Raw genomic sequence first — 27,880 nt, 5'->3', positions numbered from 1 at the left:
TGCATTTGTCATGGGCTTCAGTTTCTTACTAATATGCTCTGAATGCAGAGATATGCATATAAGTTAAATATCTAATTTGTGGCCGTGTTTTGAAGTTTTGATATTTAATTTATTTTAATCACTTTTGTCCATGCAGTTGTTATGGTCCTCAGTTTGTTATTAATGTGCTCTGAAATGCACGTTGCACATGTAAATATGTGTATTTATGTTTAAAAAAAAAAAGATGACGTACGTGTAAGGCTATTTTTGAAAAATAAATTTGCTTGGTTTGAATTCTACAAATGTGGGTCGCGACTTAATGACCATGTGAAAATGTAGGTCACAGGGTTAGACTAATTGAGAACCCCTGATCTACAGTATATGTGCACTCCAGGATCTAGCACGTCCATGTAGGATGTGTGTTACAGGCAGTAACAGGTGGAGGATACAGGTGGATGATTCACTGGAAGACCACACATTTATTGTGTCTTCTTTGGATTAATAATAAATGAATTCCTTTCACACCACTCCACTAGCAGTGTAGTATCATCTGTAAACTTCAAAATAAATGTATTTGGAATATCAGTTTTACAATTGTCTATATAAAGTGTGAAGAGTAGGGGGGAGCTCACTTAACTTTGGGGTGAAGTAGAATATGTCTGATTAACTTTATCATGTATTTAAAAAAAATAGAAAGTTAGAAATGAAACATATCAAGTGTGCCACATCAATCCTCAAAGAGTCAGCACAGACAGGGAGACATCTCTGGCTGTGACCTCCAGCTGATGAGCTGACAACTTCCTCCTTTCTTCAGCAAGGCGGGGCCTCAAATCCTATAATAGAGTCGAAAAGTGTGGGAAAAAAGTGCTGAGCCTCAGTGAGCATTACAATGAAGATTAAGTTTTCCTTTGTCTTGTTTCTTTTATTAGGTATGGTGGGAAAACAATAAGCCAAATTTGACAGTTTTCTGTTCTCCAGTGCCTGTAATAACATATTAATAAGAAATGTTTGTTTTGCAGATATTCCTCATCTAAAAGGGCAGCAGAGGATCGAGGAGTTTGAACACGTCCTGCTGAGACTCGCTTTCCCTTCAGTTTACAATAGTTACAACAAGTCTTGCTGTAAACTCTATCCAGGAGGATGCTACAAGCTGCTGGACAGTGCAGGATTTACCTGCGATTTACTGAAAGGAAGAGTGACGAAAACTGAGAGAGACGGCTGGATAGAATTTAAAATATCAAATGTGCGGTTTGTGGATGGTGGCTATTACAGATGTATTGTGCTAGGAACTCAAAACCTCATCTACAGTGATTACTATGTTGAGGTGTCTGGTAAGCAGTCTTATAATCTTCAATAATGTGATGTTATAAATGTGAGTTATGCAATAGCCTCTAGTGTGTACAATAACTATTGGGCCAAAACAGCATTATTACAGCTTCATAAGATAAATGTTTACTTGCAAAATAATATTTAGTGTAGTTTTCCCCTGGTAAAGTAGGGAAACAATTGCAAAGGTTAATTCTTGCAATAAACGCTGGAAGCTTATTTGATATTCTTGCATTGTGCAGAGGTTTCAGGTCACCACAGCCAGTCTCAGCCTTCACTGACAACAACCATCAAAGCCCCCAACCACTCCACAATACTCCCAGAATCCACTGGGCCTGCTCTGGCAGAGGACCACAGTGACAGTCCCAGGTATTCACTCTGCAGATTACTCATTTTCTGTTTCTCACCGGCCAAACAGTGCTGTCTGAGGATAAGATATGTATTTTTTTTCCTCTCCAGAGTTCCCTGGAGTTTTGGCCTGCCACTAGCTGTCATTGTGTCAATTACGGTGATGATTTTGATCACTTCAGTCATTGGTGTTGTTTGCTGCAGAGTCCAGACAAAACGTAAACTGCCAGGTAAGCAGTTTTCTTAAATTGATGATCACAAGGAATCTGAAAGGAGTCTGAAAATAGGAATATTGTGCATTTTGTGTGGAACGGGTAAATAGAACCAATGTGATTTTCTTTTTCTTTTTAGACAAATATGGAGAAACTCTGTGTGAGTCACTGAAACAAGACGCCCCGGTAAGTACTAAACAAGGAACATGTAACAACTGTGATTCATCGTCACTTGTTTTTTAAGAGCAGATTGCACATTTATGCTTCAACATACTTCCTCCAGACCACTGTCTCTTGACATAGTGAGTCTCCCGCAGGAAATGAGTGCCATAGTCTACACAACGGTGGACTTCAGAGCTCACCAGAAACCGACAGAGGTGTACGCAAACCTGAGGATGCAGAAAACACAAGCGGGAGCCCCTGACTCGACCTGGAGCGCAGAACATGATGGGATGGTGGAGTACTCCACATTGGCCATCCACCAGTGAATACCAGTGAAAGTTTAGTTAGTTTTTGATTTTAATGGGACTGAATATATTTGTTCCACCACTGTGTTTCTAAAGTGAACTTTGAGTATTTTACACATAAATGTCAGTTCATGCAGTCAGGTGAGTTATGCTTAGTGCCACTCAGCCTGCGTAGAGTTTGAAAGACATTCACCAGGCAGGGATGATCTAACAAAAACATCCATTTGGTTGCATTATGGGAAATGTAGGATACAGCATTTTGGAGCTTGACTAAAAATCATCATCATCTGCCGATTTGGTTTGAACTAATCTTTTGTCCATTGGGAGTCCCCCAACTTTATGGAAATGCAATATGAAATACTGAATTACCGCTTTAAGTGTATATAGCATGTGTTGTTTGTGAAAATGGTAAATGACATACAAAATAAATGATAATGCATTAAAGAAATGATCATAGCTGGTAAAATTAAGACTTGTGTTTACTTCCATGTGTTTTTTTTTTCTGTGTCCTTTCAACACTGTTCACAGGTTGAAACAGCAACAGAGTTGTCAGATTATGTCATCAGGTTATCCTTTGTTAAATCAACGTTTGTCCTTATCAGTTTCTTCTCGATGACAACCTGGCCCTCTGGCTATTCTTAGAGCCACTCGATATTCTATTCTTTGCCTCTTCTTCCTTTACACTGAAAGCTGGTGGTAATCCTTTTTGTATCCTCTATAAAAGGTCAAGTTTCTCTTAAGAGCAAATGAATGAACAGACTGAACAAATTCTTATTCTTGTGACATTTCAGTGCAGCTCTGTAACACTAAACCAAGGCGACTAAGGATGTTTTTTGCTGCACTGATGTGTGATCTTTGTTGTAGTAACCACAGTCAGACTGACACAAACACAACCATTACAAAATGCTTTTAGTTGCTATAATGTATTTAATGCAAAGGCAGATACAAAATGTTCCCATGTATTTCCACAATCTCCATTTGCACCCTTTTTTGCTTTAAATCAAACAAGCCCCTGCAGTGAAAACATTTATAGATTATACACCGGGTGTCTCATTTGACTACACAGACGTGGCCAGACCAATTTGCTGATTCTGGGAATCAAAGATGGCATAGTACTCCCTGATGAAGACATCTCCCAGGATCCAGAGCTGGTCAGAGCCACCCTGGCCAAAGCCAGTGTTGCAACCGTAGGAGGTCTATGGAGAGACAACAGAAAATACATTTACTTCCCCAAATCTTCATTATAGTGTTGAAAACCTTCTGTTGCAATGGGTGGCAGGGGTTCTGACTGACCTGAGAGACGTAGGCAGATGCAGGGATGGTGAAGGCGTTTCCGTTGAGCGTGAAGGTGACTTCAGGCATGCTCCCGATGTTCTGGCAGTTCACTGTAGCCTGTGAGAAGAACATCACACATAAAGCTGAATACCGTGTGGCAGCAGAAGTTGTATTTATTGGTATATTACATGTTTCCAGCTAAAGCAAGTAACCAAGTCCTACTTAATTATTTTTATTTGAGAGTTTTGACGTCAGTCAGTCATTGTTTGTTTACTCTGGGTTCAGAAAATGGGGAAAATTTCCTTCAATTGGTACGGTATGATGGTATGACTCACATCTCCGTACTGGTCGGTTGAGGCTCCAACCCAGGAATTCATGTTGTTGATGTCACTGGTTGGGCCAACGATCAGGGAGGTACCAGTGTCAATGATGGCCTGGCAGCCACCAGAGCAGGCCACAGTCTGTCCATTGATGGTAACGCTGTGAGGAGAAGGAGCAAAAATTGGATTAGAGTCAAGCTAGGAAGCTTTGTGCAACTTATGTTTGTGGTTAGTATTTTAATTTGTTTATTATTTGTACCTGTCCATTGCGATCTGCCAGTAGGTGGCAGAGGACAGAGGGATCCAGCTGATTTGTCCAGTGTAGTGGCTGCTGTCAACACCACCGAAGACCACCTCACTGCCCTGTTCACCCTGGCTAAATGAGAAAAAAAGAAACAAATGTCATACTTAAATTAAATGTCTAGGGAAATGACGGACTCACAACGAACAGATTTCCATCCTGTTTCAGTACCTGCTCAGGTAGACGGAGAACATGGGCTGAGACACCAGTCCTTCGCTGACCATGTTGTCGAAGACAGGCACGACATTGTCAGAGGCAATGGACTGGAAGGCCAATCCCAGGATGCCATCAGCCGCCATGCTAGCCATGAAGGGAGCCTCTGTTTGGCTAATTCCAAACACCTGGTTGGCCACGGAGATGCCGCCCACCTGGACACACAAGACAGCTGTCAGTCACAGTTCAACAGACCACAGAGACATGCCTGTTTGAAGTCTAAATAGACTATGCATTTTGTTCCAGGGGCTTTGGTTACCTCAACAGTGTCAATGGCCAGACGTCCAGTCATGCTGCCGGTGCCGTACTGGATGGACAGAGACTCGCTGCCCCATTTGAAGGTGCTGGACTGCGTCGGGTTGAATTTATTGTGGTTCTCTGCAGAGGATTGGGATTTTTTTGCCAAGTGTTAGTTGTTAAACAAGTAATTGAACTAGTAAAATACAACAAACAAAAAATACTGCATTACAAGTTATATTCCTGACGTTTTACCTAAGTAGAAGCACATACATATTAGAAGCAAAATGTACTTTAGTGTCAAAGACAGAATTACTAATGTTGCAGAATTCCTGTCATTGTAATCAAAGTATACAACTGATGCATTGCTATGTATGTTGCAGCTGGTGAAACTGGAGCTACTGTACTACTACTTTAGTTTACATTACATTTAGCTAAAGCTTTTATCCAAAGCGACTTACGATTTCTATATATGTCAGAGGTCGCATGCCTCTGGAGCAATTAGGGGTTAAGTGTCTTGCTCAGGGACGATGTATCACAGTGTGAATCAAACCCGGTCTCCCACACCAAAGGCATGTGTCATATCCACATCACCACACCCAGTTTATACACGGTTAGGTAATTTAATCTATAACAATCTATGCATTGTAGTTCATAGAATAATTGCATGTTTTGCATACTTGCTTTGTATGTAAAATATTATTCTGCAAAATAACAAGTAACAATAGTTGTCTGTCAGACAAATTTAGTGGAGTTAAAAGCAGAACAAAGTAGCACAGAATAAAAATACTCAATTAAAGTATTAAGCGATTAAAACACCTCAACATTGTACTCATATACAGTACTTGTGTAAATACAGTTAGTTACTTTCTACCCCTGTGTTTGAAGCACATCAGCCGACTTCTAACAGCTTGGTAGTCTCAGTAACACTTACGGCAGGCCTGGCTGGAGCAGTAGACTGAAGGGACCCACAGGTTGGAAGAGCCGGTGTCAAAGATGACGCTGAAGGACTGAGGAGGGGTGCCGATGGAGATCACACCATAGTAGGACAACTAGGGGGATACAAGAGGACAAATTAACAGATGCAGACATGAACTTGAATCAAATGTAAAATATGTTTTGGTTTTTAAGTGTTGCAGCAACAGTAATGGATATAAATTTTCTTTAGGAAAACTATTCTATAAATGTCGTCTCTGGTCTGGACTTACGTCAGCATCGTTGGTCATGGACTCAGTACCGCTCTGGTCGAACTTGACCATGGGGTTGTATGGATACTGCTTCCTGTACTCCTCCCATAGTCCTTTCTCCTGCAGATCTTGCCTGGCAGTCTTTCCCTTAATCAGGGGAATCCTAAACACAGAAACATGAATAAAGAATCAGAATAAAACACACAGATGTCCAGCATTTTATAGCTGGAGAAATAAGAAAGTAGGCGTTACTTTGAGCTTTGTGCAAGTTTGAAAAGTACGATAGCTCAAAGCATGGCAATGGCCTTTAGACTTTCCTTCAGGAATACTAGATGGAGAGATTGCCTTTCAGCCAATTCTGGTTTAAAATGTCAAAGAAATGAAGGAACGGATTGCTTTTCAACCAGCCAGGTCAGACTTACCTGTGGATGCATTCGGAGAAAGCCACGAGGGCTGACAGGACCACGAGCAACTTCATTGTGTCACTTTACTGATGGACTAAGAGAAGTGAAGTTCCATTTGCAGAGACCAGCCCTTAAATACAATAAATCAAGGTTGTATCTCGAAAATGCCCTTACACATAACTTGATATCATGTATCAGCTGGAGATAAGAGATATGCGATATGATGCCTCTTATCTTGGAGCAAATATCCCATTAAACATATGAACAATAAAAACCTTTTACATTATATTGTAAACATATTTTGTACAACAATTAACAATTAAGAGAAACTATGCTTAATGTGCAACAGCCACTCATTGAAATATTTGTGTTTTAATGTTTCTACTATTGTACTGAAAAGAAATCAGTCATGCAAAAGCAATGGAATAGTGCTGTTTATCGCATCAGTGTTGATTTATTTCCATTTACTCAAGAAGTCGTAGAAAACAGCAAAAGTAGTTATTTAAAGGAAACGTGTCAGAGGATTGACTTTTATTATCTAACAGATCATTTGAATATATTAGGTGCAAGTTAAGTTTTTAACAGATGTTAATGTGTTGACATGTAGATCAGGAGATTTTATGTCCAGAGCTACTGTTTAATATTGATGCGGAAACTTTCCACAGGTTTCCAAAGGTGTGAGCTGAGGTTACTTGGGCAGGGTTATCTGATAACAGTGATACGCAAAACAAAGACAGTGTAATGGCGTGATGTATGAACAAAGGATAACAAAAAGCAGCTAACCAAGTACACATAGCCTACTGTAGTTTGACTTTGATTGGAAAGTGAATTATAGCATATTTACATTGTTGATAACATAAAAAAAAAATTAATTAGAAATTCATCATTCATAAGTGTTTCCATAACCTTGGGTTGAATCTGGTTTCACAAAATATGTTTTTGCAGTGAATTTATAAAATACCCCAAAGTAACCTTTAAGCACAGTGGTGGAGAAATTATTAAGATTCTTATACTGTAAGTAAAAGTAGTAATATCACAATATAGAAATACTCTATTACAAGTAAAACTCCTGCATTCAAAATGTGACTTAATTGACTAGGTAAGTATCAGCAGTAAAATGTAAAAGTACTCCTTGTGCAGAAATTTGGCTTTGTATATTATATAATAACTTGATCTGCAAAGTAACTATAGCTGTTAATGTATAGAAGTAAAAAGTCCAGTATGATAACCCCAAAATTGTACTTAAAGTAAATCAGTTACATTCCACCACAGCTCATAATATCTCTGGTGATTTATTGTTGTGTATTTAAATCCATTAAATTAATTTTTTTATTTGTTTTATAAAACACTTTAGTAATAATAATACTTCTACTATCAATACAAATACAAATGCTTCTATTACTACTACTATTAATAATAATATGTTATTCATATACCCTTATTATGTGCTTCTATAAAACAGAGGACGAAGAATTCAATGTCTTACACAAAGATGCTGTAAGCAGGACAAAAGGCAGTCTGTTTCTCATGACAGCTGCTTTGTTTTCACTTAATATAAAAAAAGACATCCATACATTAGAAAATTGCATCATCTGAGATGGCAGAACATTATTTTTTAGAGTTTGTAAAGCTCCTAATGTAATTGAAAAACGTGTGGAAAAAAACCCAAGCTAAATCTTTTTTGAAAATGTCCTGGTGGAATTTCTCTTTGTCAGTTAATTAGGTAATCAGTTAGTTACATATCAGAGTCATGAGTTTGCTCATGGAAGTAAAGGGTATTATGCACATGACCTTCATCATAATCAGACCGTGATTAAAACCACGTGACATCAACACACATTATGTTTAATCAAGTAACATAAACTGAACATGAAAAAGGTCCACAGAGCAAGTGTCCAACAACAACGTTGTTATTATAGGCTACTTTCATCGACAATAATATTTATACATTTCTCTTGATAAATTACCATAAAGTGAGCATGAAAACAAAACAGCAAATGTTTCAATTGTTCACAAATACCTTCTTTGTTTTTTTAAGTAAAAAGTGTCAGATGTCTGCTGTGGCTCTTGTTAATACACAGACAAAGAATACAGCCAGTGAAGTTTAAATATGCATTTCTGATCCACAGCCTGTTCACATCTTCACTCAGGATGCTGTTTCTGCTCTGTTCTTTTTCATCTGAATGTTGGGCATCTGTTAAAAGTCCAGGTTTTTGAAGTCGTCAGTACATCTATACTTGCTTTCACCGTAACTGGTGCACACCAAGTGGGGGAGACAGGGGCAGGTGTGGTGCTGTCTTTTCCCTGGATAGGGCACCTGCAAGTGAGGAAAGGAGGGGGAGGGATAATCTGACAGTTTAAATCCTTCATCAGCTGACAAGTGGAGCTGCAGAGCTTTAAAAATCTGAATTCAGAGATGGATGTGGTCTTAGCAGAACTAATTGTTGCCATCTCCAGATCAAAGTGATGTATGGCTCTGATTGGTCAGTTCACTTTGGAGAAGATCAATAGTCTCTGCAGTTATCAGCAGTTTTTCTAAAGCTTCAGCCAACCTGACAGCAGCTTGATATAATCTGAATTTCCACTAATGCAGAAAACACATATGACTGTGTGTGTGTGTGTGTGTGTGTGTGTGTGTGTGTGTGTGTGTGTGTGTGTGTGTGTGTGTGTGTGTGTGTGTGTATGTGTGTGTGTGTGCATTATGCCGAAAGATTAGTGACATCACATTTCTCCCCACCTTGTGGCTAAACGGGTGGCATTCGTCCCCTTCAACACCTCTTGGGACGCACATCCTGAGGCCCCTCAGCCAAAGACTGACGGCACAGCATAAACCAAAACCACACTGCATGTCTTTCTCACAGGCCTGCAGGACAGAGAGACAGAGACGAGGGAGGAAAAGGACAGATGGAAGATAATAAAGGTAACAGACGAGAAGAGTTCTTCTTGTTACCAGTGACTCAGTTGTATTTATGCTACTAGAGATTCCCTTTTATATTTGAATCTATTTCATTTTTACTTATCGTAACAGAGATGCCCTCTCATGTTCGAACAGTGAAAGCCACTTTATCCATTGCCTGTCATCTCCCTAATCCATTTACAAATGAATAGCAATGAGAGGACTGAGATAATTTCCTCTCATTTTTCCATTGGCCTTGAAGCGGAGGAGGATGTGGTCTCCTGTCAGTCATGTGTAATCAATTTTTTTTTAAATTATCCAGAAAAGTGAACTGTATTGTTTGTATAATAGGTGTTTTGCATATAGTTTGAATATGAGAAAAGCACACCAAAAATCAAAAGGCAAGGAATAGTATTAAAAACATACTACATTCCTATTTACAATATTTACCTATTATAGGTTTGACTGCACATACAGCACACTTCCCAATGCATAGACAGATTTAGTGCTGAAACAGATTGATTTGTCGATTAATCCATCAAAAGAAAATAATTTGCCAATTGTAATAATAACTTAATTTAATTCATTTATCAAGAAAGAAATGCCAAACATTTGCTGGCTCTTGCTTCTCAAATGTTAGAATTTGCTGCTATTCTTTGTTTTATATACAGTAGTTGTAAATTCAATATTTTTGATCAGACAAAAACAAGCAACTTGAAGACATCACCTTAGGCTTAGGAAACTTGTGATGGGCATCTGTCATTATTCTACATGTTACGGACTAAACGATTAATTGACTAATCAAAAGAAATAACAAGATTAAGCAATAATAAAAAATAATTGTAAGTTGCAGCCTGAGTAAGTAAGTCATTTGTGAAATCACATATTTTCATTTTCAAAAGGAAATAAGACAATCACAGAAAGAGAAGATAATAGCAATGTAATGTTTACTTTAATCTCAAAAGAGTAAATGGAGTGATTAGTCATTTATTAAAAACAAAAACAGATTAAACATGAATGTAATAAACTGATATAATACCAGAATAAAAATGACTCAACAGTGTGCAGCAGAGCCAGAAGCCTCTCACTCACCCCTGTGATGATGGCTCCTCTGGAGCAGCTGAGAGACACCAGGAGGAAGGACAGCAGCATCGCCCTGAAGCCCATGTCAGCAACAGGAGAACTGGACTCTATCAACACCCACAACACTGGACAACAGCTGTTAACGGTCTGTCCGGCACCTCACACTGGATCCTCGGCTTTCCAGTCAGTGGAGATTCCCAGAACTCCTCAGGGGGGCGGGGGGGCACACTCTCTCCCTCTCTTTATCCACCTCCGACCCTCACCCAACCCTCCCTCCCTCGCCATTTCTGAGATCTCCCCACGCCCTCTCTCTGCCTGTCTCCTCAATAGCTTCGTCATCTTACTCATCTGAATGACGGATGATGGAGGCTCCCAGTAGTCCCCTCTACTTGTACACTTACATATAGTGTCTGGCCATACAGCTGCTTGACAGAGTTTCCATGACTCAGTGGTTTTGTGGCCAACACAAAAAATATGCAAAACTACTCAACAAGTGATGACATTCATATGAACTAAAATGAATCTGACATCTCTTTGTGAGAAAAAGGGCACAGGTGCCATGCAATCTAGAGATATTTATCAGTGTGAAGACAAATCAACATCAAAGCCATTTAACGAGTTTACTGAAATTACCACAGGCTGACTCATGAACTGGTCTTCATGTAAGGAGAGAAAGTGATATTCCTTATTTTATTATGGGATATGTGTGCCAGGATGCCATGTATTGTGATAGCTGCTATCAACTTTAGCTGCAGTTCATTCACAATGAGAAAATAAGGCCTATAAGGTTAATAACATATCTGCTTTATCACACAAGCTACTCTGCAATCGGTGTGATACATATGATCTTACTGTTATAACAGTATTTGTTAAATTTTGACACTAACGTGATATTTCTGATCAGATTTGGTCTTTTTTTGAGAGAAAGAATAACATGGTTCAGACTCCTTACTAAACCCTCTCTCTCGCTCTCTCTCCCTCCCTCGCTCTCTCCTCTCACTTTCTATGTATCATTTTGGCATATGGATTGTTTATACTATCATTTCATTATGCTGGTCTTTACACGCAATTCTTTTGCACGTCTGTCCGTCCTGGGAGAGGGATCCCTCCTCAGTTCTTCTTCCTGTGGTTACCATTTTCCCCTGTTAGGGTTTTTTGGGGGGAGATTTTCTTATTTGATGCTAGGGTCAAAGGACATAGGGTGTCTTAAGATGTACATATTGTGATTTGTGAAATTGGGCTACAATAAAATTTATTTTAATTATACCTCATTGCCATTGCTTATTGTCGAAAGTGTCACTTGATGGATAACAGAATATGATAAATGATTCTTATTGTGTGCTAAAATACATAAATAATAGTGACATCCCTGAATATTATACATACAGGCATATGTACAGTGGCCCTGAAGTGCAAATCACAACAGCAAATCATAAAACGCAACGGCAAATAGGAAAACACGACAGCAAATAGGAAAACACGACAGCAAATAGGAAAACACGATAGCAAATAGGAAAACAAAACGGCAAATAGGAAAACACGACAGCAAATATTAAAACACAACAGCAAATAAGAAAACACGACAGCAAATAGGAAAACACAACGGCAAATAGGAAAACACAACGGCAAATAGGAAAACACGACAGCAAATAGGAAAACACTTCAACAAATTTTAAAACACAATGGCATTAACTTCTACCAGAAAAGCTAGGGCCTATCTAGTAGAGGATGGACTCTCCTGATTGGACAGACGGACTGTCTGTCTTTTACAGTTTTTTGCAATTGTAAAAAACACAATTTTGCAAACCAGTGTGGTTTTATCAAAATGCTCAACACAATTCACAAAGCCACACACCCAAACTGCAAAATATCTCATATATCCTGCAAAATGAAGCACTGCAACCAAAACTACATATACCTTATCATGATCATTGCATTTCATTGCGTGATTTTTGTTTTTATTTTTATTCTTATGTATGTGTGATTCTTATGTATGTGTGATCTATCTATCTATCTATCTATCTATCTATCTATCTATCTATCTATCTATCTATCTATCTATCTATCTATCTTTCTATCTATCTATCTATCTATCTATCTATCTTTCTATCTATCAATCTATCTATCTATCTATCTATCTATCTAAATATTTGCAGATACACACATGCTGTTGAGACATTTATGTTTTTATTTTTCACCAAGCAAGTCAGTGCAACATATGCACAGCAGATATATTTACATAGGACTGAACAGAAATATGCTCACAACAAACAGTAAACTGAAAAAGAAAATTGCAGAAAAAATATATAGAAAAAAAAGAGGTGCTCACATGTAGTCTTTTTATAGTGCTTACTTCCTGATTGAAGTGGTAACAATTAAGCATTGAGGTGTTTGGCCAGGTGGCACATATGTTGGCCAATTAGCTCATGTAGTGTCATTTTGAATGGCAGTGTTTTGAAATGGCAAACATGTGACTTTATGTCAGATTGTTGTGTCTTATGCAGAGAACTGTGTTCATTGCATTTAAAAAGTGCCATTTTGAATTGCAAAATGTGTGTAAAGCAGAAAATGTGTTTAGACTTTTGGAGACTTGAGAAGTAAAGGTTTTGCTAGGTTTTGCTCTCTGTGTGTCAGTTTAAATAATTGTGCTATGCATGTCATTTTAGTGTGTTAGCAATTGGAAAAAACTGTAACAGGAAGGAGAGGTGAAAAACACGGAAAAGCGCCTACTTTTAACAGACAGACAGTCCGTCTGTCCAATCAGGAGGGTCTGTCCTCTACTAGATAGGCCCTACCTTTTCTGGTAGAAGTTATTGCTGTTGTGTTTTAAAAATTGTTGAAGTGTTTTCATATTTGCTGTTGTGTTTTCCTATTTGCTGTCGTGTTTTCATATTTGCTGTCGTGTTTTCCTATTTGCCATTGTGTTTTATGATTTCCTGTTGCATTTTTCTATTTGCCATTGTGTTTTATGATTTGTTGAAGTGTTTTCATATTTGCTGTTGTGTTTTCCTATTTGCCGTTGTGTTTTATGATTTGCTGTCGTGTTTTCCTATTTGCCGTTGTGATTTGCACTTCAGGGCCACCGTACATATGACAGGGTGTTGATACACTGACTCTGAGTCAGATCTCTATTCTGGTTTCATTTGGAGATTTACTGTAGTTGTAAAGTGGCCATATGTAGCAAATAATGGGATCTAGTGTTGACGCCAAACTCCTTTCGTACAAATTTAATATTACTTGCATGAGTGTGTGTGTGTGTGTGTGTGTGTGTGTGTGTGTGTGTGTGTGTGTGTGTGTGTGTGTGTGTGTGAAGCACAAGCATGCATGTGTATGTGTGTGTGTGTGTGTGTGTGTGTGTAACCTTGTACGTATTTGCCTACATGCATGCTTGGACAGTGATGAGCAGCAGGTTGTCAGTGGAAGCGCCCTGGCTCTGATTTAAGCTGTGAGGAGAGAAATATGAGAGAGCGCAGAGGAGAGGGAGAGGAGAGGATGAGAGTGTACCCCATGGGTTAGTCAGCAGCACATTACCCTGCTGCTGTGCAGGTGATGGATTCCTCCAATGCAGCGGCCAAATAATTACATTCACCCATTTCTGCTCTGTCAGCAGGAGCACTGATGCCTCACCGTCTTGGGACAGGCAGCAGAAATCATGGAGGAAGGTAAGCCCAGGCAGTGGCCTCCAGCTAACTTTAGAAGAACATACAAAATCCATCAACAAAAGGCTGTGAGAAACAAGGTACCTGCTTTAGACTCATAATATTAATACTATATTTTATGTTCAATAAAGTACAAGCATTGGTAAAGTTCACATCGTGTTGCTCAAGTGTTTACCATGCTGAATGATGTTTGCACCAGCCTGTTATGATGAATCTGATGTTAATGTTGCTGAAGATGATTTTAATTCTCAGTGATGAAATCTGAGTGTCGAACAAGGACTTATTGTTTCTCCAAATAACTTTTTTCATGTCTAAGCAACATGTGACACTGGAGCTGTTTTGGGCAACCTCAGCTTATTTTGAGAGTCATCTGATTGTGACTGCCTGTGAAATGCTTGAGAACAAAGTGGGAAGTAGATCATCAGTAAAGATTAGTATATAATCAGGAGGAAATAAATAACTCAAGTAGCCTAATCTAATTTTATATTTATGCAACTCTGAATATCCAAATCCTTTTCTCACTGGGGCTGGGAGGAAGAGAGTGACATGAGGAAATTTAGAGAGGCAGGGTTTCATTTTATAACTAATCCAGTTTAGAAAATGATTTTAGGGAATGAGGACATAGCCACATAGAAGAAGCCAGGAATGATATTCAACAGCCTATGTTAAGCTTATATATCAAATGCTGATAGTAGAATATGAAATCTCCAGAGGCCATATAAACAATACCCAGTTGGTTATTATAGCTTTAAAAAAGAACACCACCTAAATTAAGAATACCAATATGTTATTGTAATTGCCTAGGAAAAGTTCAATCAAATGCTTCCCAGAACCCTAAGAATTAAGTCTTAAACTTGTGATGTCATCAAGTTTAAAGTCTGGAGCTACTCCACAGACAATTAATGGGAGACTTTGTTGATTTTCTTTTTCTTCTTTATATCCGAATGAGCTTTTTTCTATTGTAGTGTTCTCACTTCTGAACCAGAAAATGTACCCATATACTCAAAACCTTCCCGTGGCTGCTCTCGGTGTCATAATATCATAACATCTTTCCCAATTTGTTGCTTATGGAGGCTGGAGCAGATCCAGACTGTGATGACATCACAAATTTGAGTTTTAGCACTCTTGGTTTTAGATTTGGGAGAGAGTTGTTCATGTTCACTAATATTTTTGGTCTGTCTTAGACCATACACTAACTTGCAAAACAATACATATATATATATATATATATATATATATATATATATATATATATATATATATATATATATATATATATATATATATATATATATGTGTGTGTGTGTGTGTGTGTGTGTGTGTGTGTGTGTGTGTGTGTGTATATTGCATGCATATAACTACACATCGTACACATAATAATGATACACTATATGTGCTTGCCTACAACGCAGTCCCTTTTCTTGTTTTGATCATCATTATACGCGCTTCGTGTAGTCCTCGCAGGGACCCTTAGTGCACGTGACGATCAGCTGACTTTAACCGGAAACGGAGGAAGCAGACAATCAAAACAAGTAATCTTCATACACAGAATTTTACTTTTGCAGTTATTTACGGTTGTTAATAATGGAGTCAACCCTCGAACAGCATCTCGATGATACGTAAGTTAATACCAGACTCTGTTTGAGTTCGTATTTTGACTGTTGGGACGTTAAAGACGACTGAAGGCTCTTTGTTTGTCTCTGTTGTTGGCAGCATGAAAAATCCAGCAGTTGTCGGTGTGCTTTGCACGGATCAACAAGGACACAACCTGGGCTGTAAGAAAACACTTAGTTACTTTCTCTATCTGAGATGTATAGGGACATGTTGTTTAAATGTATTCACACCAACCAAACTGGCCTTTTATCGAGGGCAGAGTAAAGACAGTCAGTAAATTACTCAAGCCGACCATCAGGTAAACTGTTGTTAGCTCCCATAAAATCATCCCCAACCTATACAACCGACTGATGTTATTGGTGTTTTTAACAACTAGGAGTCATCATTAGTCCAATATTTAATAACTTAGTGTTACTTGTTTTCTTAATTGCTTAATCTCAGTTTCTGAAACATTGTTATAATTCTCAAAACATTACATGAATACTTCACCCCCCCCAAATTATAATTTGTATTTCAATTACTCACCCCGTGTTACTTTGAATTCCTGAAGAAAACTTTGTTTTTGTTATATGCCTCGATGGTGAACGCAGTAGTTTTGATGCATTGGAGTAATAGGGGGTTATCAAGATATTTTTTTTGGATTCTTCTTTCACCATGGAGGAATGGGTCAAAAACAAAGTTTTCTTAAAGAATTCAAGGTAACACGTGGAACGTAATATAGAAATTAACAATTTGGGGTGAAGTATTCCTTTACATTCAATCACCACATTATTTTCTCTTGGGCAGCACAACACTTTATCTTCTATCATTGCGTAAGCCAAGACAGCAAAGGCTTAAATAAGTCAATATAACAGAAGACACCAAACTCATCTGACAATGAGCCCTAACCCAGTAATAAAGTCAAATATTCTCTACAGCCAACTAAATTAACTCGTGTCATAGAAACACCAGTGTCAACAGTCTATTTACTGGTTTCTTATTGTCAATGTTCAACTTTCTGGTATGTCCCCTATTCACACTAAGCGCCTTATGTAACAGTAATGTCAAACAGAAGATAGAAAAATAAAGGGAGCGCTTATGAAAAACAAAATGTAAATCCCCTCCAACACCTCATTAAAGATCATTAAAATCACCATAGGTACAATTGCAAAATGCACATTTCTAAATGTCTACACAAAAAACTTGCTGCCGTTCTTTTTGTGCCAACCTAATTAGTCCAAGGCCAATCCTTTTCACAAAGTTGATAATTGCTTGTTACTAGGAATTATACGTGGAGAAATCCACACTAAATAACATGGTCGAGCAATATGCTCAGTAATGTCGCTGCTAAAAAAATAACAAAGTGAGGTTATTTGTGAGCATATGACACGCTCACTGACAACTGTAATGTGGATACTCAGCTTTTCTGTGCAGTACTGAATATCACCAAATTAATTGACTTGACTAACACTGTATCATTTTAGGACTTTTTCCATTTGTGATTTTCTCATCTGACTAATGAAACACATTTAAGATGAGAAAAACACACAAGATATAATAAAACCAAAACTACCTCTTGTTGTCAGAGATGCATTTGGTCACATAAACCACAAAGTTTATTTGCAGACCATATCCAGTCCAACCACAGCAGCTACATACATGGAAATACAACTTTGAACATTTCACATGTCACACATCCAAAACATTAGCAGGCATGCTCTTCAAGGAATATGAAGCTACAGCAGCTGGTTTAGCTTAGTTTAGCTCAAAGAGAGAATTAGACAGATCGGCTCTGTCCAAAGATAACAAGAAGCCTCTAAAAACTCACTGATTAACACTTTATATATTGTTTGTTTAATCCTTACAAAAAAACAAACGTGAAAACAACAAATTGTGGTTTTTACGAGGATTTACGATGGACTGTGGCCGGGTGCGGTGACTTCCTAGAGTCTTGTATTGACTGTGAGGTTGCCAGGCAACCAGCAGAGTCTCTAGAAAACTATTCCTTCAAGGGGCTGTTAGGCGGACAGTAGTGAAAAAGCAATCTAATTGTCTCCTTGATCAAAAAGAAGTAATCATTCAACGTGTTGATTTCTCTTTCTTCCGTTGCCTCAGGAGAAAGTTAACATTTTGCACATCCCTCAACAATTTTGCATATCCTGCACTAATCCATACAGCCTCTTTTTTTCTTAATATTAAACAGTTACATTGTACATATTTGTTTCTGTTTCTGTATTTATTGTTTATTTCATAGTAATGTTTAATATGTTTATGTATGCAACAACAACCAAGGCAAAATACTTAGTGTTACTTACTAGGCAATAAATCCTTTTCTTATTCTGATTCTGTGCAGTAACACTGTTTTGTATCTCACAACCACCAGGCCGCGGCTCCCTGTCTGATGAACATGGCGGTGTTGTGTCAGTTTTGGCCAAACAAGCTGGCGCTCTTACTAAAGACCCAACGGACAGTCCGACTGTGTGTCTAGAGTCTGAGTCAGGGTGAGCGCTGACACAACCTTTTGTCTTTTTTGCTTGACTGACTTGGATCTCCTCCTTTTTCTCAGTGAATTTAAGGAGTATGTCTGTAGTGGTCTTGATGAACATCTGGGGAGATCAGTAAATCTAGGAGAAATTGTTAAAAGAGATTCAAAAATCAGAGATTGATGGTCTATTATTTGTACCTCAGGCTGCGCTCCAAGTCTTGGCAAAGGAGTTTATTTTCATTTGCATGACTATGCTGCCACCTTCTGGACATTACAAAACCTCTTCCAGTTCATGGGCATCACTGACTAACACCAATACTTATTGGATTATTATTAGTAAGAAGCCATTTTAAACATTAGACGTTATAGTAACTGTAGATGAGCCCACTGCTTTGTTGTGACTTGTAGGTTGCTCTCTAAGTATGGTAAGATTACACTATTTGTCAACAAGGTGTAAATCAATGACGATGTCTGGGACAGATATCAAATGTCAAAACAAAATATGACAGGCCGTTAATCCTTATGTTATTGGGGGTTTAAAGTATAGTTTACATTGTAGGTATTTATTATTTTTAAATAGTACATTTATACGAAAAAAAAACCTATTAATGGCAAGTTGGGACTATTGATTCCCATGTGATGGTACTGAATATAATTGTAGTATATAGTCATAACATCAGTGTAGTATTGATCAGTCATACAATAACTAGGTAAACTGCATCATAAACATAATATTAGAGGTGAATGACAGACAGGTTGATTTGATTTATTAGTCAAAGGTCATTACTAAACAATTATGATTGTTCATCAGGCGAATGTTTGTCTCAGTAAATTGTTTTTCTCTGTTTGTTTGTTTGTTTTGTAGAAACATTCTGGTGAGGAGTCATGGCACCATCACAGTAGCAGTTCACAAGATAGCATCTTGAAGACAACACGACTCACTGAGGAATTTTTATTGTAAAGAAATGTACATGTCAACAGGAACATTAGTATAATCACACAATCTGAATTAACTTTGAGAAAGATCTGGACTTGTCTGTTGTCCTTTCTATATTATCCCATAATTAAACATACATGGTCCTTTTCTAATACATGAAGTGAGATTCCTTTCTTTTATTTATTTATATATATATACATACACCAATATATATATATATATATATATATATATATATATATATATATATATATATATACACACAGTAATGTGAAAAAATTAGGACACCCGTGCTAAAGTTGAATAAAAAAATCATCTCTTGGAAATTGATCTTAATGCCTTAATTAAAGAAATTAGGAAAAATCCAATCGTTAAGGACACCAATTTTCTTTGTGAATGAATAATGTATCGTAAATAAATAAATGTTCTTCCTTAAAATACAGGGGGCATAAGTAAGTACACCCCTATGTTAAATTCCCAAAGGCCAAGGGAACTTTATCAGGATCATAGTATCCTGGATCCATGAAATAACTGGCCTTTAAAAATAAAAATCTACCTGCCTCTATGGGGATTTAATCAATTTCCTAAAGATGATTTTTTTATTCCTCTTTTTAGTCAACTTTAGCATGGGTGTCCTAATTTGTTCACATGACTGATGATATGATATAATGATGATTATATATATATATATATATATATATATATATATATATATATATATATATATATACACACCAATCTGTCAGATAATGGTTTTTATTGATGTCCTGTACAAATTAGGCTCTGTATCATGTTATTTCTAGCCAAGGTAATGCTTTGTGTGTGTCTTTTTGTCAACACTCATATCCTTCAGTTCAAGGCAGTCATGCACAGAAAAACAACCCTCAATAAACATTAACTTGACTTTGTGTTCACCTTTTCTGTGTTAAGCTAGTCATTATTTTCTCCTTTTCTCTGTGTTTTGTGGTTTTGTCTTTAGCAGCTGCATGACATTTATCCCAGAAATGAACAAAAGGTTAAAAGTTTGCAATCATTAATTAAAACAGCTGTGCAGCCACTGAAGTCATATTTGGCTGAACAATATATTGATTTTAGGGAAGGGTCACCTACATGTTAATTTGTGAGTTGAATTGCTTAATGTACCATAAACATATCTGATCTTATATGAGTCTGTAATCCGATTCCTGGAAGAAAATGGGTGCAAGCATCATACCTGGGTCGACAGAGCTTTCACCATTGCAGCCCCCTCCCTCTGGAACTCCCTATCCATATACATACGTGACTGTACTGACCTGGACACATTCAAAACACTAATCAAAACACACCTCTTCAGATTAGCTTTCCACATACAATAGTCTTACATTTCTCACCTGATAGTTACTGGTTTTATTGTTTTTAATTGCTTTTAATATGCTTGTGTTATGTGCTGGTTTTACTGTAAAGTGTCTTTGAGTACCATGTAAAGCGCTATATAAATAAAATGTATTATTATTATTCAGAGAGAGAGCTAACCAATCAATTCCCCCCAAAAAAAACAAAAAACAAAACAAAACAAAACAAACAAACATGGGGCTAGCTAACATCTGGATGTGGAGACCATCATCACTGGCCAAAGACAGAAGGAAATTAAGGGACGTTGTTGCTTCCCTGGAATGGGGATGAGTGAGTGGGACCAGGTAGGCTAACCGTGGAGTGCCAGGTGTATGCTGGTTTTTATGCACCGGGGAGATTTCACTCCGGGTAAAGGTATGCCAATCGGAGAAATTCCTTGCAGGACTGTTTGGTCCAAAAAACTGCTGTCGTGCGCACATGGTTGCCTATCTGCGGGGTATAGTGCAGTGCGTCTCCTTTGACCAGGACCTGAGTAAAGTCTGCGGTGCGGTGGCTCTGATGTTTTGACCGCAATGCTTTTCTCATACGAGGTTCAATGCTACGTCTGCGTCACGTGGCTCTCCTCAGTGAAGGCTTTGCTTTCTGCGGCTCCTCAGCAGAGCAGCGATGTCGAGGCTGAGATGCGAGATGCAACTCAGAGGGACTGGCTCATAGAGGCAAAGTTATGGCACGGTCATCCCCGGAGAACAAGGTCCCGCAGCAATTTCTCTCTGCCAAAAAGTCCTTCGCCGGTAACACGCACGTCTTCCTGCGACGCCGGAGCGAGAAAATCCCAAATTACGCGTCCAAATAAACTAATTGAAAATTGGGGCTTAAGCGCGTCAAGGAGTGAATGACATTTCAGGTATGGACTTCTTTGCTATTTAAGTCAACATATAAATCGTTTTAAATATAAGTTGACCGAGCAAATTCATTACAATTCAAATTAAATTGTAATTAGTTTCTTTTTAATTGGGGAAATATTTTTATTACATCAAACTTTTCCGAAGTTACCCTCCAAACTGTTACTCTAAAGTTATTTTTCTTTTTAAAGCTTTTGATCCACATTACGTCAGTGCAGGTTTGTGCCTCCCTTTATCAGATGACAGAGGGCACAGATGACGTCTTCTTGACATTCACTAAAGTGTCAGTGTGCCTGAATTTCTACATCTGCTTGAACGATCCTTTTTGCCTCCCCAGCAGTGTGGAGTTGAGTGACGGCCACAATGCAACAGGCCTGTGAAGTGAAGATAACGACTAGCTCACAGCTACACACGGTAAGACCACACTGTTTCTCCCCACAATAATACGGTTTTGTGTATGCCTCCGTGGACTATAAAACAAAAGCTTTCAGCTAAACACTCTGCTGCATTTACTACATAATCTCACAATTCCTCAGGACTGAAGCGAGGCTGTGGTTATAGTTTGAGGCTCCAGGTTGTGAATTTGGGTTTACCTTGATGGATGAAATAGTCAACCAAACACAAAATAAATAAATGAAATAACATAAAAGAGAAAGTTATGAGGCAATAACATAAAAGAGAAAGTTATGAGGCAATAATGTTTCACTAACTGAAGTTACTAAATTTATTTAATGTAACAGTTCACTTTATCTGTATTGTAGAGCCATGAAGTAATGCAAATTATTTGCATTACTTCATGGCTCTACAATTTGGAACAGGGTTAGCAGGGTTGGAACATGCACCAAATCCTTATAGTTGTCCTGTCCTGTTAGGATTAAAAAATATACACTTGTACACCTCTGCTGAGAGTCTGAACAGGACCTTTCATATCCTGTCACCACTGACAAACGTTTACTTTCTGCAAACACGTTTTTTTTTTTTAAAACACGGCATTTAAAAAACTTTCAAAAGCATGAGGACAGTAATGCTGCAGAGGTATCATTTTACCAAGTATTGCTCTGCGATCTTGGTGTGCACTGTATATTGAAATGGATCTGTTACAGTACGTCAGCAGGTGTGTTGTATTCTCAAACTACACCTTTTTTTCACTTTTACACAATGTTTCTTTGCAGTGTTGGAGGATCTTTGTTTGACCCACTTTTTGTACAATGTGCCTGCGCTACTATATATCTCATTTTCTTGTTTGACCTCTAACCCCCCATGAACGTCCCATTTGAAACTGTGTCAACTATAGAATTATCTGCTGTGAGACTTGTAAGTGTAGATATTTAAAGTATCAGCTCTTTTCTTAAAACTGATGAAAAGATTGTTAACCGTAAAAAAGGACGATTTATTGAGCTGTCCTTCAGGGTCTGTTCTCGTACAGTGATAACATGTCTGTTTGCAAAACAATTCTGTTAATAGATTAAAACTATGTGCCCTAACAGGACAATGCTGTTGGCCCTCTAAACCTGTAAAAGCAGTTGGGAAGGATTCTTAAAGCACAGCTGTGGAAAAAGTGGGTTTCCTCCTAATTTTTGCAGGAGTGGTCGCTTGCCTCTTCAGCGAGGGTTTGGCGAGAGCTCAGAGGTCAGCAACAGAGGGACACCTTTGTCTTCAGGGTAAACTTTTGCATGGTCCATTTTGCCAAACAATAATAAAGTTGGAGATCCTTTTTTATTAAATTTTTGGGCATGTCTGTGTGTGAAAGAGACACCTATTACTGGAGTAGCTATTACAATTTGGATCCACTTATTTGTGTATAAACCTTGTTTCCTGCAATGATCCAGATTAAAACAAAGCACAGAGGCAAAAGAGCCTGATTACTGTGATAGCTAATCTTTCCCCCACAAAAAGTACTTTTACCACCTTTTGTGATGATATAATGCACACTATATTTATTTTCTTTATTACCATACATCTTGATAGCAATTAACATCTGTTAACTCAGACTACCGACCGAAGCACTATTTTGTTGCATCCCAGTTCATGGGCTGCATTCTGCAATTCTTGACCAAATATGTTAACAGCTTGTTCAATCAGTCACTTGTAAATATGTCTCATAATAGGAAAAAAGCATTGGGAAAAAATGGAAGTTACATAAAATTCTTGTTGATAATTACACATGTTAAGCACCATTTTGGTGATTTGTGGTTAATTTCCTGTGACAAACTTGGATACGTTTTTAGACAAGCTAGCGGCATGGCTCTAGGAATGGCTGTATTGCTGTGCCAGTTGGTTGGTCCACCATTTTGGTCTAAAATATATCAACAACGGCTCGATTGATTGCCATTCAATTTTGTACAGAAATTTGTGGTGAGTTTTGAGTAATCCGATTAAATAGTTCAACATCTACAAGATGGCTTGTCACCCAGTTATAGCCACATTGTTGTTTAGATAGGGCTAGTTATGTCTCTGCTTTGAGGTTGTAGAGATGGGAGCGTGCACCTGCATCAAATTTCATCTTTTTTTCTCATGTTCTTGGGTCATTTCACTTCACTTATCATTGTCCACTTCTTGTTGCAGGCGTAAAGCTAATCTGGATGCAGCCATAGTTACAAGTGCCCTTCGACCACCTGAGAATGACACTCGGACAATAGGAATCCTGAGTTTATTCTTCACCTCCAGAGACATCAGGCATTCTACCAAATCAGCATAAACAGGTAACTCAACACACACAGAAAAGCTTTTATCGTATGCTGCTGAGGCTGTTGCTGCTCGGGTTAACAACTAACCATAGGAACTGAACTATGCTGCATAAATTGTTACAAGAGGTTTTTAATTAATGTTGTGTTATGGTTTTTCTGTTGACATGCATGTCTTCTCCTACAGGTGTGTCCTTAAAACCAAAGCACAGTTGACCCTCTGGCATGTTCACAACTCCATTAGCTATAGTTAAAAAAGGAGAAGACAGATCAAACATTTTGTTACTAAGTTGGCCTATTACTTTTGTTATCACACTAACTAATTACATTACATTTGTGATCTGGCAAACAACCAACACACTGTGGCCAGGACTTGCACCTGGAATCTTCCACCCAATGGATGGCTGTGTTACTATTACACCAAAAGAGTCGGTTTTTTTAGCTTTTTTTTTAAGAACACAAATACAGTAATAATAATAGCTATATAAAAGCCTAACTACACACATAACTATTTACACATGATGTTAAACGGCTCCATGGATCAGGGTGTCTACAGGTAGTAAGTTAAATTTAACAATATTTGACAACTTTCCAATATAAAATAAAATATAATAAAATAAGCTCCAAATGTGAAAATATAGGCATATTACAACTTCAGGAGGATCAGGACGTTTCTTTGGTCAATGTTTAAGTTCTGTTTATGCGGACTGTAAATCATAACCAGCAGCAAGAGATCTGTTGTGTCCAGGTTTCTCCTGTTAATGATTTTCTGAGATGATTTTTGTGAGATAATTATGGTCCACAAAACTATTGATTTGGTGTGCAGGGCCAAAACACTCCCCCAGCTGCAGTTTCAAACAGTGACCGTGCGTTCCATCAAACATAACTGGCAGTTTTTGCAGGTAAGAAGCCTGTGAAGGATCATGTCCTTGTCTTTGCACTGGTAACTCCTGCTGGAGGTCGAGGCAGGGAGGGGGTAGGATCATCCAGTTCTCCCGATATAACAGCCAGTGGTTTTCTCTATAGTGAGCAGTAAATTGAGATTTCAGATAGTTATGAATGATCATTATTTTGCATCATGACTGACAAGTTTGGGGTCACACAACTGTAACTTTTGCATCTATGTATAAAATGCAACACATTGTATTGTGGGATTATTAGCAGAAAGGTTTGTACATTTTTGCCCAACATCTTGCGAGGTGAAAAATAATTTGTGTATCTGCCACGTGATTCAGATCTGCTCCAAAACGTAATGGGTTCTCCTTCACCTATGCTACACCCTTCCACCAAGTTTAGGAGGCCAAATCTCTTTTACAGGTGAGCTAAAATTCCAGCTTCCTGGATAAGCAACCTGTCCAAAACCAAAGTGTCTGCCTTATTAAAGCATTGCCTGGACATGCTTTCACAGTGGTCGGGATGGAAAAAAAGGGTGCAGGGTTGGTCAAAGGAGGTTCAATTACAGTGGAGAAACAATGATAAAAATGTAACTATTTGAATTACTATGCAAATATGAATGTAATTAAACTACCAGTAGTAAAACTACTAGTTTGATAACATGTAGTTCACTACTCCCCAACACTGCCAATATAGAAGTAGAATTGTTTTGTGTTAGACTGGGACAAACCTTCTAGCCCTGATTTGTTCAAATCAATCAAAATCACCACAGCAACCATATCTGTCTAAACTTAACCTGCACATACCCCCCGTAAGAAATTGTGGGTTTTTTTAAAACTTTTTTTTTTTTTTTTTAGCATTTTCACCTTTATTTAATTTATTTATTTAATCTAGATTGATTAATTTATTCGGTCTAGAGGCAGACAGGAAAGAAGGGGAGAGAGAGATTGTATAACATGCAACACGGGTCCCCGGATAGAATCAAGGCGAGGACATCGCATCCATCAGGATACCCCATAAATTGTTTTTATTCTTCAGTACAGACAGAAATAAGATTGGTCTTCTCATTTAACTCGCTACAAGAAAGTGAATAAAGCGTATTTCCCAAAAACAATTCTTAAGGCTCCCGTTCAAGGCTTTTTTTTGTTAAAGTCTCCCTGTGGAGTTTTTGACTTCTAGTAGAGAGCTGTTAAGCTGCATGACGCACATGCACGCAGGTGATGTGATGCATACTGCCAATTCTTTTACACTATTCCACTAATCAACAGTTGGCAGTAACATGCCAAGATATGCAGCAATGCGCCAGCAAGCTAGTAAACATAGATGTAAACAATGCAGTATTTAAAAAATAAAATAAAAATTGCAAAAGTTTTACGAGGAAGGAAACACCTAGAGCTCAAGGATATGTTTTGGTAATTAACACTTAATGTAAACATTACTCTTGTTTAAAAGAAACTCCACAGGGCCACTTTAAGACTTCTGTTTTCAGTTTGCTCAGTCCAGCCTTTATGCACATACTGGGACTCGTAAATGAGGCTTCAGAAGGTAGAATTGAAAAGATCTGTTATTGTCTCATTGGTTGTTCCCTCAGGAAATACTATTCAGATTTATAGCTCTATAAATGGTGTTTAGGTCACACGGGGACAGATTTTGGAGAACACTATTCACCAAGTAATCCTGCTAAAATCTAATATTAGACTAAAAGCTCAATGTGAAAGTTGGAGAGAGAATCTCGTGGTGGAAGTGTGCAGTAACAAACTCTACACTCCATTACAAAGCTCTGGTCTCCAATCCCCCATCGCTCAAACCCTCAGACCCCCGGCACATTCACAAACATGCTCTCAAGCACACTCTGAGGACTACTGTGTACAGATATGGGGTGGGGGGAATACTTTCCTCGCAGTACACTGGCCCAATTCATTCTTCTTTTAATCCGCTCTGTGCTCTCTGCCTAATGTGGTCTCTGCTTCTTATACATGTCTTAGTCAGACTGAGTTAGTGATGCAGGCTTCAAAAGACTGGTGATAAACACAGGTTTACTACGCCCTATCCTTTCACTTTGTTCAAGGTCTCTTTGCTTTCCAGCATCTAAGGCGGCAAGAAATGTCCCACCTTGTGTGTTTATACAGTATATAGCTGAGTTTGCTTATTACCCCAACATCGCTCTTGCATCCAGCTGTGTTCCACGTAGAGAAATTATTCTTAAGAATTTGTTCTGTTTGTCCATGTTTGCAGCAGGGGTTGGAGCCGATTCCATGGTCTGTCCCGGGACCATGGTCTCTGGCAGGGACCAGTGGTTACTGCCACTAGGGGTGCTAGAGACAGTGGTCGCGACCAGTTGCTCTGTGGCACGGACTAGTGGTGACAACCACTAGGGGCGCTAAAGACACTGGTCGCGACCAGCTCCTCAGTGGTCTGCCCTGTGGTCCCTGTGGTCTGTGAAGCGGCTTTAGTATTTTCTCCCCTTTCCTGTCGTTTTGGCAGCACTGTTAGCTGGATAAATGTCAGAGATCATAATCTTTTGTCTATAAAATACACTATATCAGATATATTATGATTATTATTGATTAGGAAGATCCGTGTGGTCAGGACCAGCAAGTCTCTGGCACAGACCAGTGGTCACAACCACTAGGGGCGCTAAAGACACTGGTCGCGACCAGTGGCACAGCGATCATGACCAGCTTCTTACTGGCACAAATAGTCCAGGCAAAGTAGCGTTTTACGACAGACTAATTGTAAAAGTTTTTTTTGCAGCTTAGATCATTTCTATGAGGTGTCCAGAACAACATACTAAAACTCCTAAAAAATCCTAGTTGAGGAAATATGTTAAAATCTAATCAAGCCGAGATGTGTGCATAATGCCAGGCAACAATACACCCCAATGGGGGCTATTTTTTTTTTTCCTTTACTCCTATCAAAATGAAACTTTACACAATGAAAGTACCCATGAAAAAATAAAAATGTTTGTATTACAAGTTTCTTTGAAAATTAATTGTAATATGCAAATGAGCTATACACTAATCGAATATGCCCAAAATACACCCAAATAGGCTTATTTTTTTCCTTTACTCCTACCACAATAATACTTTACATAGTAAAAGTATACATGAAAAGTAACTTTTTTTGTATTACAAATTTCTTTTGAA

General features: G+C 38.2%; 5 protein-coding genes across 6 annotated transcripts in view; 3 read left to right on the top strand and 2 right to left on the bottom strand.

Annotated features, from left to right (window-relative positions):
- The first annotated feature begins 857 nt into the window (after positions 1–857).
- LOC144520823 (uncharacterized) lies at positions 858–2,775 on the top strand. Of its 2 annotated transcripts, none has more exons than XM_078254879.1 (6): positions 858–908; positions 999–1,310; positions 1,548–1,674; positions 1,765–1,883; positions 2,005–2,051; positions 2,183–2,775. In XM_078254879.1, the coding sequence occupies exons 1-6, from the start codon at positions 869–871 to the stop codon at positions 2,351–2,353; spliced, it is 816 nt and encodes a 271-aa protein (XP_078111005.1). In that variant the 5' UTR covers positions 858–868; the 3' UTR covers positions 2,354–2,775. The 2 variants fall into 2 exon arrangements, with proteins under 2 accessions (XP_078111005.1, XP_078111006.1); XM_078254880.1 differs by having other exon boundaries at positions 2,149–2,274.
- A 566-nt stretch (positions 2,776–3,341) lies between these two features.
- On the bottom strand, positions 3,342–6,343 carry LOC144520282 (pepsin A-like). The gene is made up of 9 exons (XM_078253948.1): positions 6,288–6,343; positions 5,887–6,028; positions 5,613–5,730; positions 4,701–4,819; positions 4,400–4,596; positions 4,187–4,303; positions 3,943–4,087; positions 3,626–3,724; positions 3,342–3,528 (listed from the first exon to the last, which is right to left on the bottom strand). Exons 1-9 carry the CDS (start codon positions 6,341–6,343, stop codon positions 3,391–3,393), a joined length of 1,131 nt encoding a protein of 376 aa, XP_078110074.1. The 3' UTR covers positions 3,342–3,390.
- A 2,094-nt stretch (positions 6,344–8,437) lies between these two features.
- prok1 (prokineticin 1) lies at positions 8,438–10,332 on the bottom strand. The gene is made up of 3 exons (XM_078253947.1): positions 10,258–10,332; positions 9,007–9,132; positions 8,438–8,586 (listed from the first exon to the last, which is right to left on the bottom strand). Exons 1-3 carry the CDS (start codon positions 10,330–10,332, stop codon positions 8,467–8,469), a joined length of 321 nt encoding a protein of 106 aa, XP_078110073.1. The 3' UTR covers positions 8,438–8,466.
- A 5,054-nt stretch (positions 10,333–15,386) lies between these two features.
- On the top strand, positions 15,387–19,840 carry lamtor5 (late endosomal/lysosomal adaptor, MAPK and MTOR activator 5). Its single transcript, XM_078254873.1, has 4 exons — positions 15,387–15,526; positions 15,621–15,682; positions 17,884–18,001; positions 18,851–19,840. Exons 1-4 carry the CDS (start codon positions 15,492–15,494, stop codon positions 18,909–18,911), a joined length of 276 nt encoding a protein of 91 aa, XP_078110999.1. The 5' UTR covers positions 15,387–15,491; the 3' UTR covers positions 18,912–19,840.
- A 1,070-nt stretch (positions 19,841–20,910) lies between these two features.
- The window catches only part of slc16a4 (solute carrier family 16 member 4), a 35,885-nt gene continuing 28,915 nt past the window's right edge, over positions 20,911–27,880 (top strand). Inside the window, exons 1-4 of the mRNA XM_078254871.1 lie at positions 20,911–21,158; positions 21,494–21,570; positions 22,644–22,817; positions 23,722–23,858. The gene's annotated coding sequence lies outside the window, so the exon portion shown is untranslated. The remainder of the gene's footprint in view (positions 21,159–21,493; positions 21,571–22,643; positions 22,818–23,721; positions 23,859–27,880) is intronic.

Source organism: Sander vitreus, chromosome 7, assembly GCF_031162955.1.
Source record: "Sander vitreus isolate 19-12246 chromosome 7, sanVit1, whole genome shotgun sequence".
In the NCBI taxonomy this organism is placed as follows: domain Eukaryota; kingdom Metazoa; phylum Chordata; class Actinopteri; order Perciformes; family Percidae; genus Sander; species Sander vitreus.
This window is presented reverse-complemented; position numbering and strand designations above follow the sequence as displayed.

What these genes read in the sequence shown, in the direction of transcription:
- LOC144520823 (XM_078254879.1), top strand. Translation starts at nt 869, where the DNA reads ATGAAGATTAAGTTTTCCTTTGTCTTGTTTCTTTTATTAG. An exon ending in TGTCTTGTTTCTTTTATTAG is followed by an intron (nt 909 to 998) that starts GTATGGTGGGAA and finishes TTTGTTTTGCAG; the next exon opens with ATATTCCTCATCTAAAAGGG. An exon ending in GACCACAGTGACAGTCCCAG is followed by an intron (nt 1,675 to 1,764) that starts GTATTCACTCTG and finishes TTTCCTCTCCAG; the next exon opens with AGTTCCCTGGAGTTTTGGCC.
- LOC144520282 (XM_078253948.1), bottom strand. Translation starts at nt 6,343, where the DNA reads ATGAAGTTGCTCGTGGTCCTGTCAGCCCTCGTGGCTTTCTCCGAATGC. An exon ending in TTCTCCGAATGCATCCACAG is followed by an intron (nt 6,029 to 6,287) that starts GTAAGTCTGACC and finishes TTCTGTGTTTAG; the next exon opens with GATTCCCCTGATTAAGGGAA. An exon ending in CCATGACCAACGATGCTGAC is followed by an intron (nt 5,731 to 5,886) that starts GTAAGTCCAGAC and finishes GTATCCCCCTAG; the next exon opens with TTGTCCTACTATGGTGTGAT.
- prok1 (XM_078253947.1), bottom strand. Translation starts at nt 10,332, where the DNA reads ATGGGCTTCAGGGCGATGCTGCTGTCCTTCCTCCTGGTGTCTCTCAGC. An exon ending in GAGGAGCCATCATCACAGGG is followed by an intron (nt 9,133 to 10,257) that starts GTGAGTGAGAGG and finishes TCTGTCCTGCAG; the next exon opens with GCCTGTGAGAAAGACATGCA. An exon ending in GCCACCCGTTTAGCCACAAG is followed by an intron (nt 8,587 to 9,006) that starts GTGGGGAGAAAT and finishes CCTCACTTGCAG; the next exon opens with GTGCCCTATCCAGGGAAAAG.
- lamtor5 (XM_078254873.1), top strand. Translation starts at nt 15,492, where the DNA reads ATGGAGTCAACCCTCGAACAGCATCTCGATGATAC. An exon ending in GAACAGCATCTCGATGATAC is followed by an intron (nt 15,527 to 15,620) that starts GTAAGTTAATAC and finishes TGTTGTTGGCAG; the next exon opens with CATGAAAAATCCAGCAGTTG. An exon ending in TGTCTAGAGTCTGAGTCAGG is followed by an intron (nt 18,002 to 18,850) that starts GTGAGCGCTGAC and finishes TTTGTTTTGTAG; the next exon opens with AAACATTCTGGTGAGGAGTC.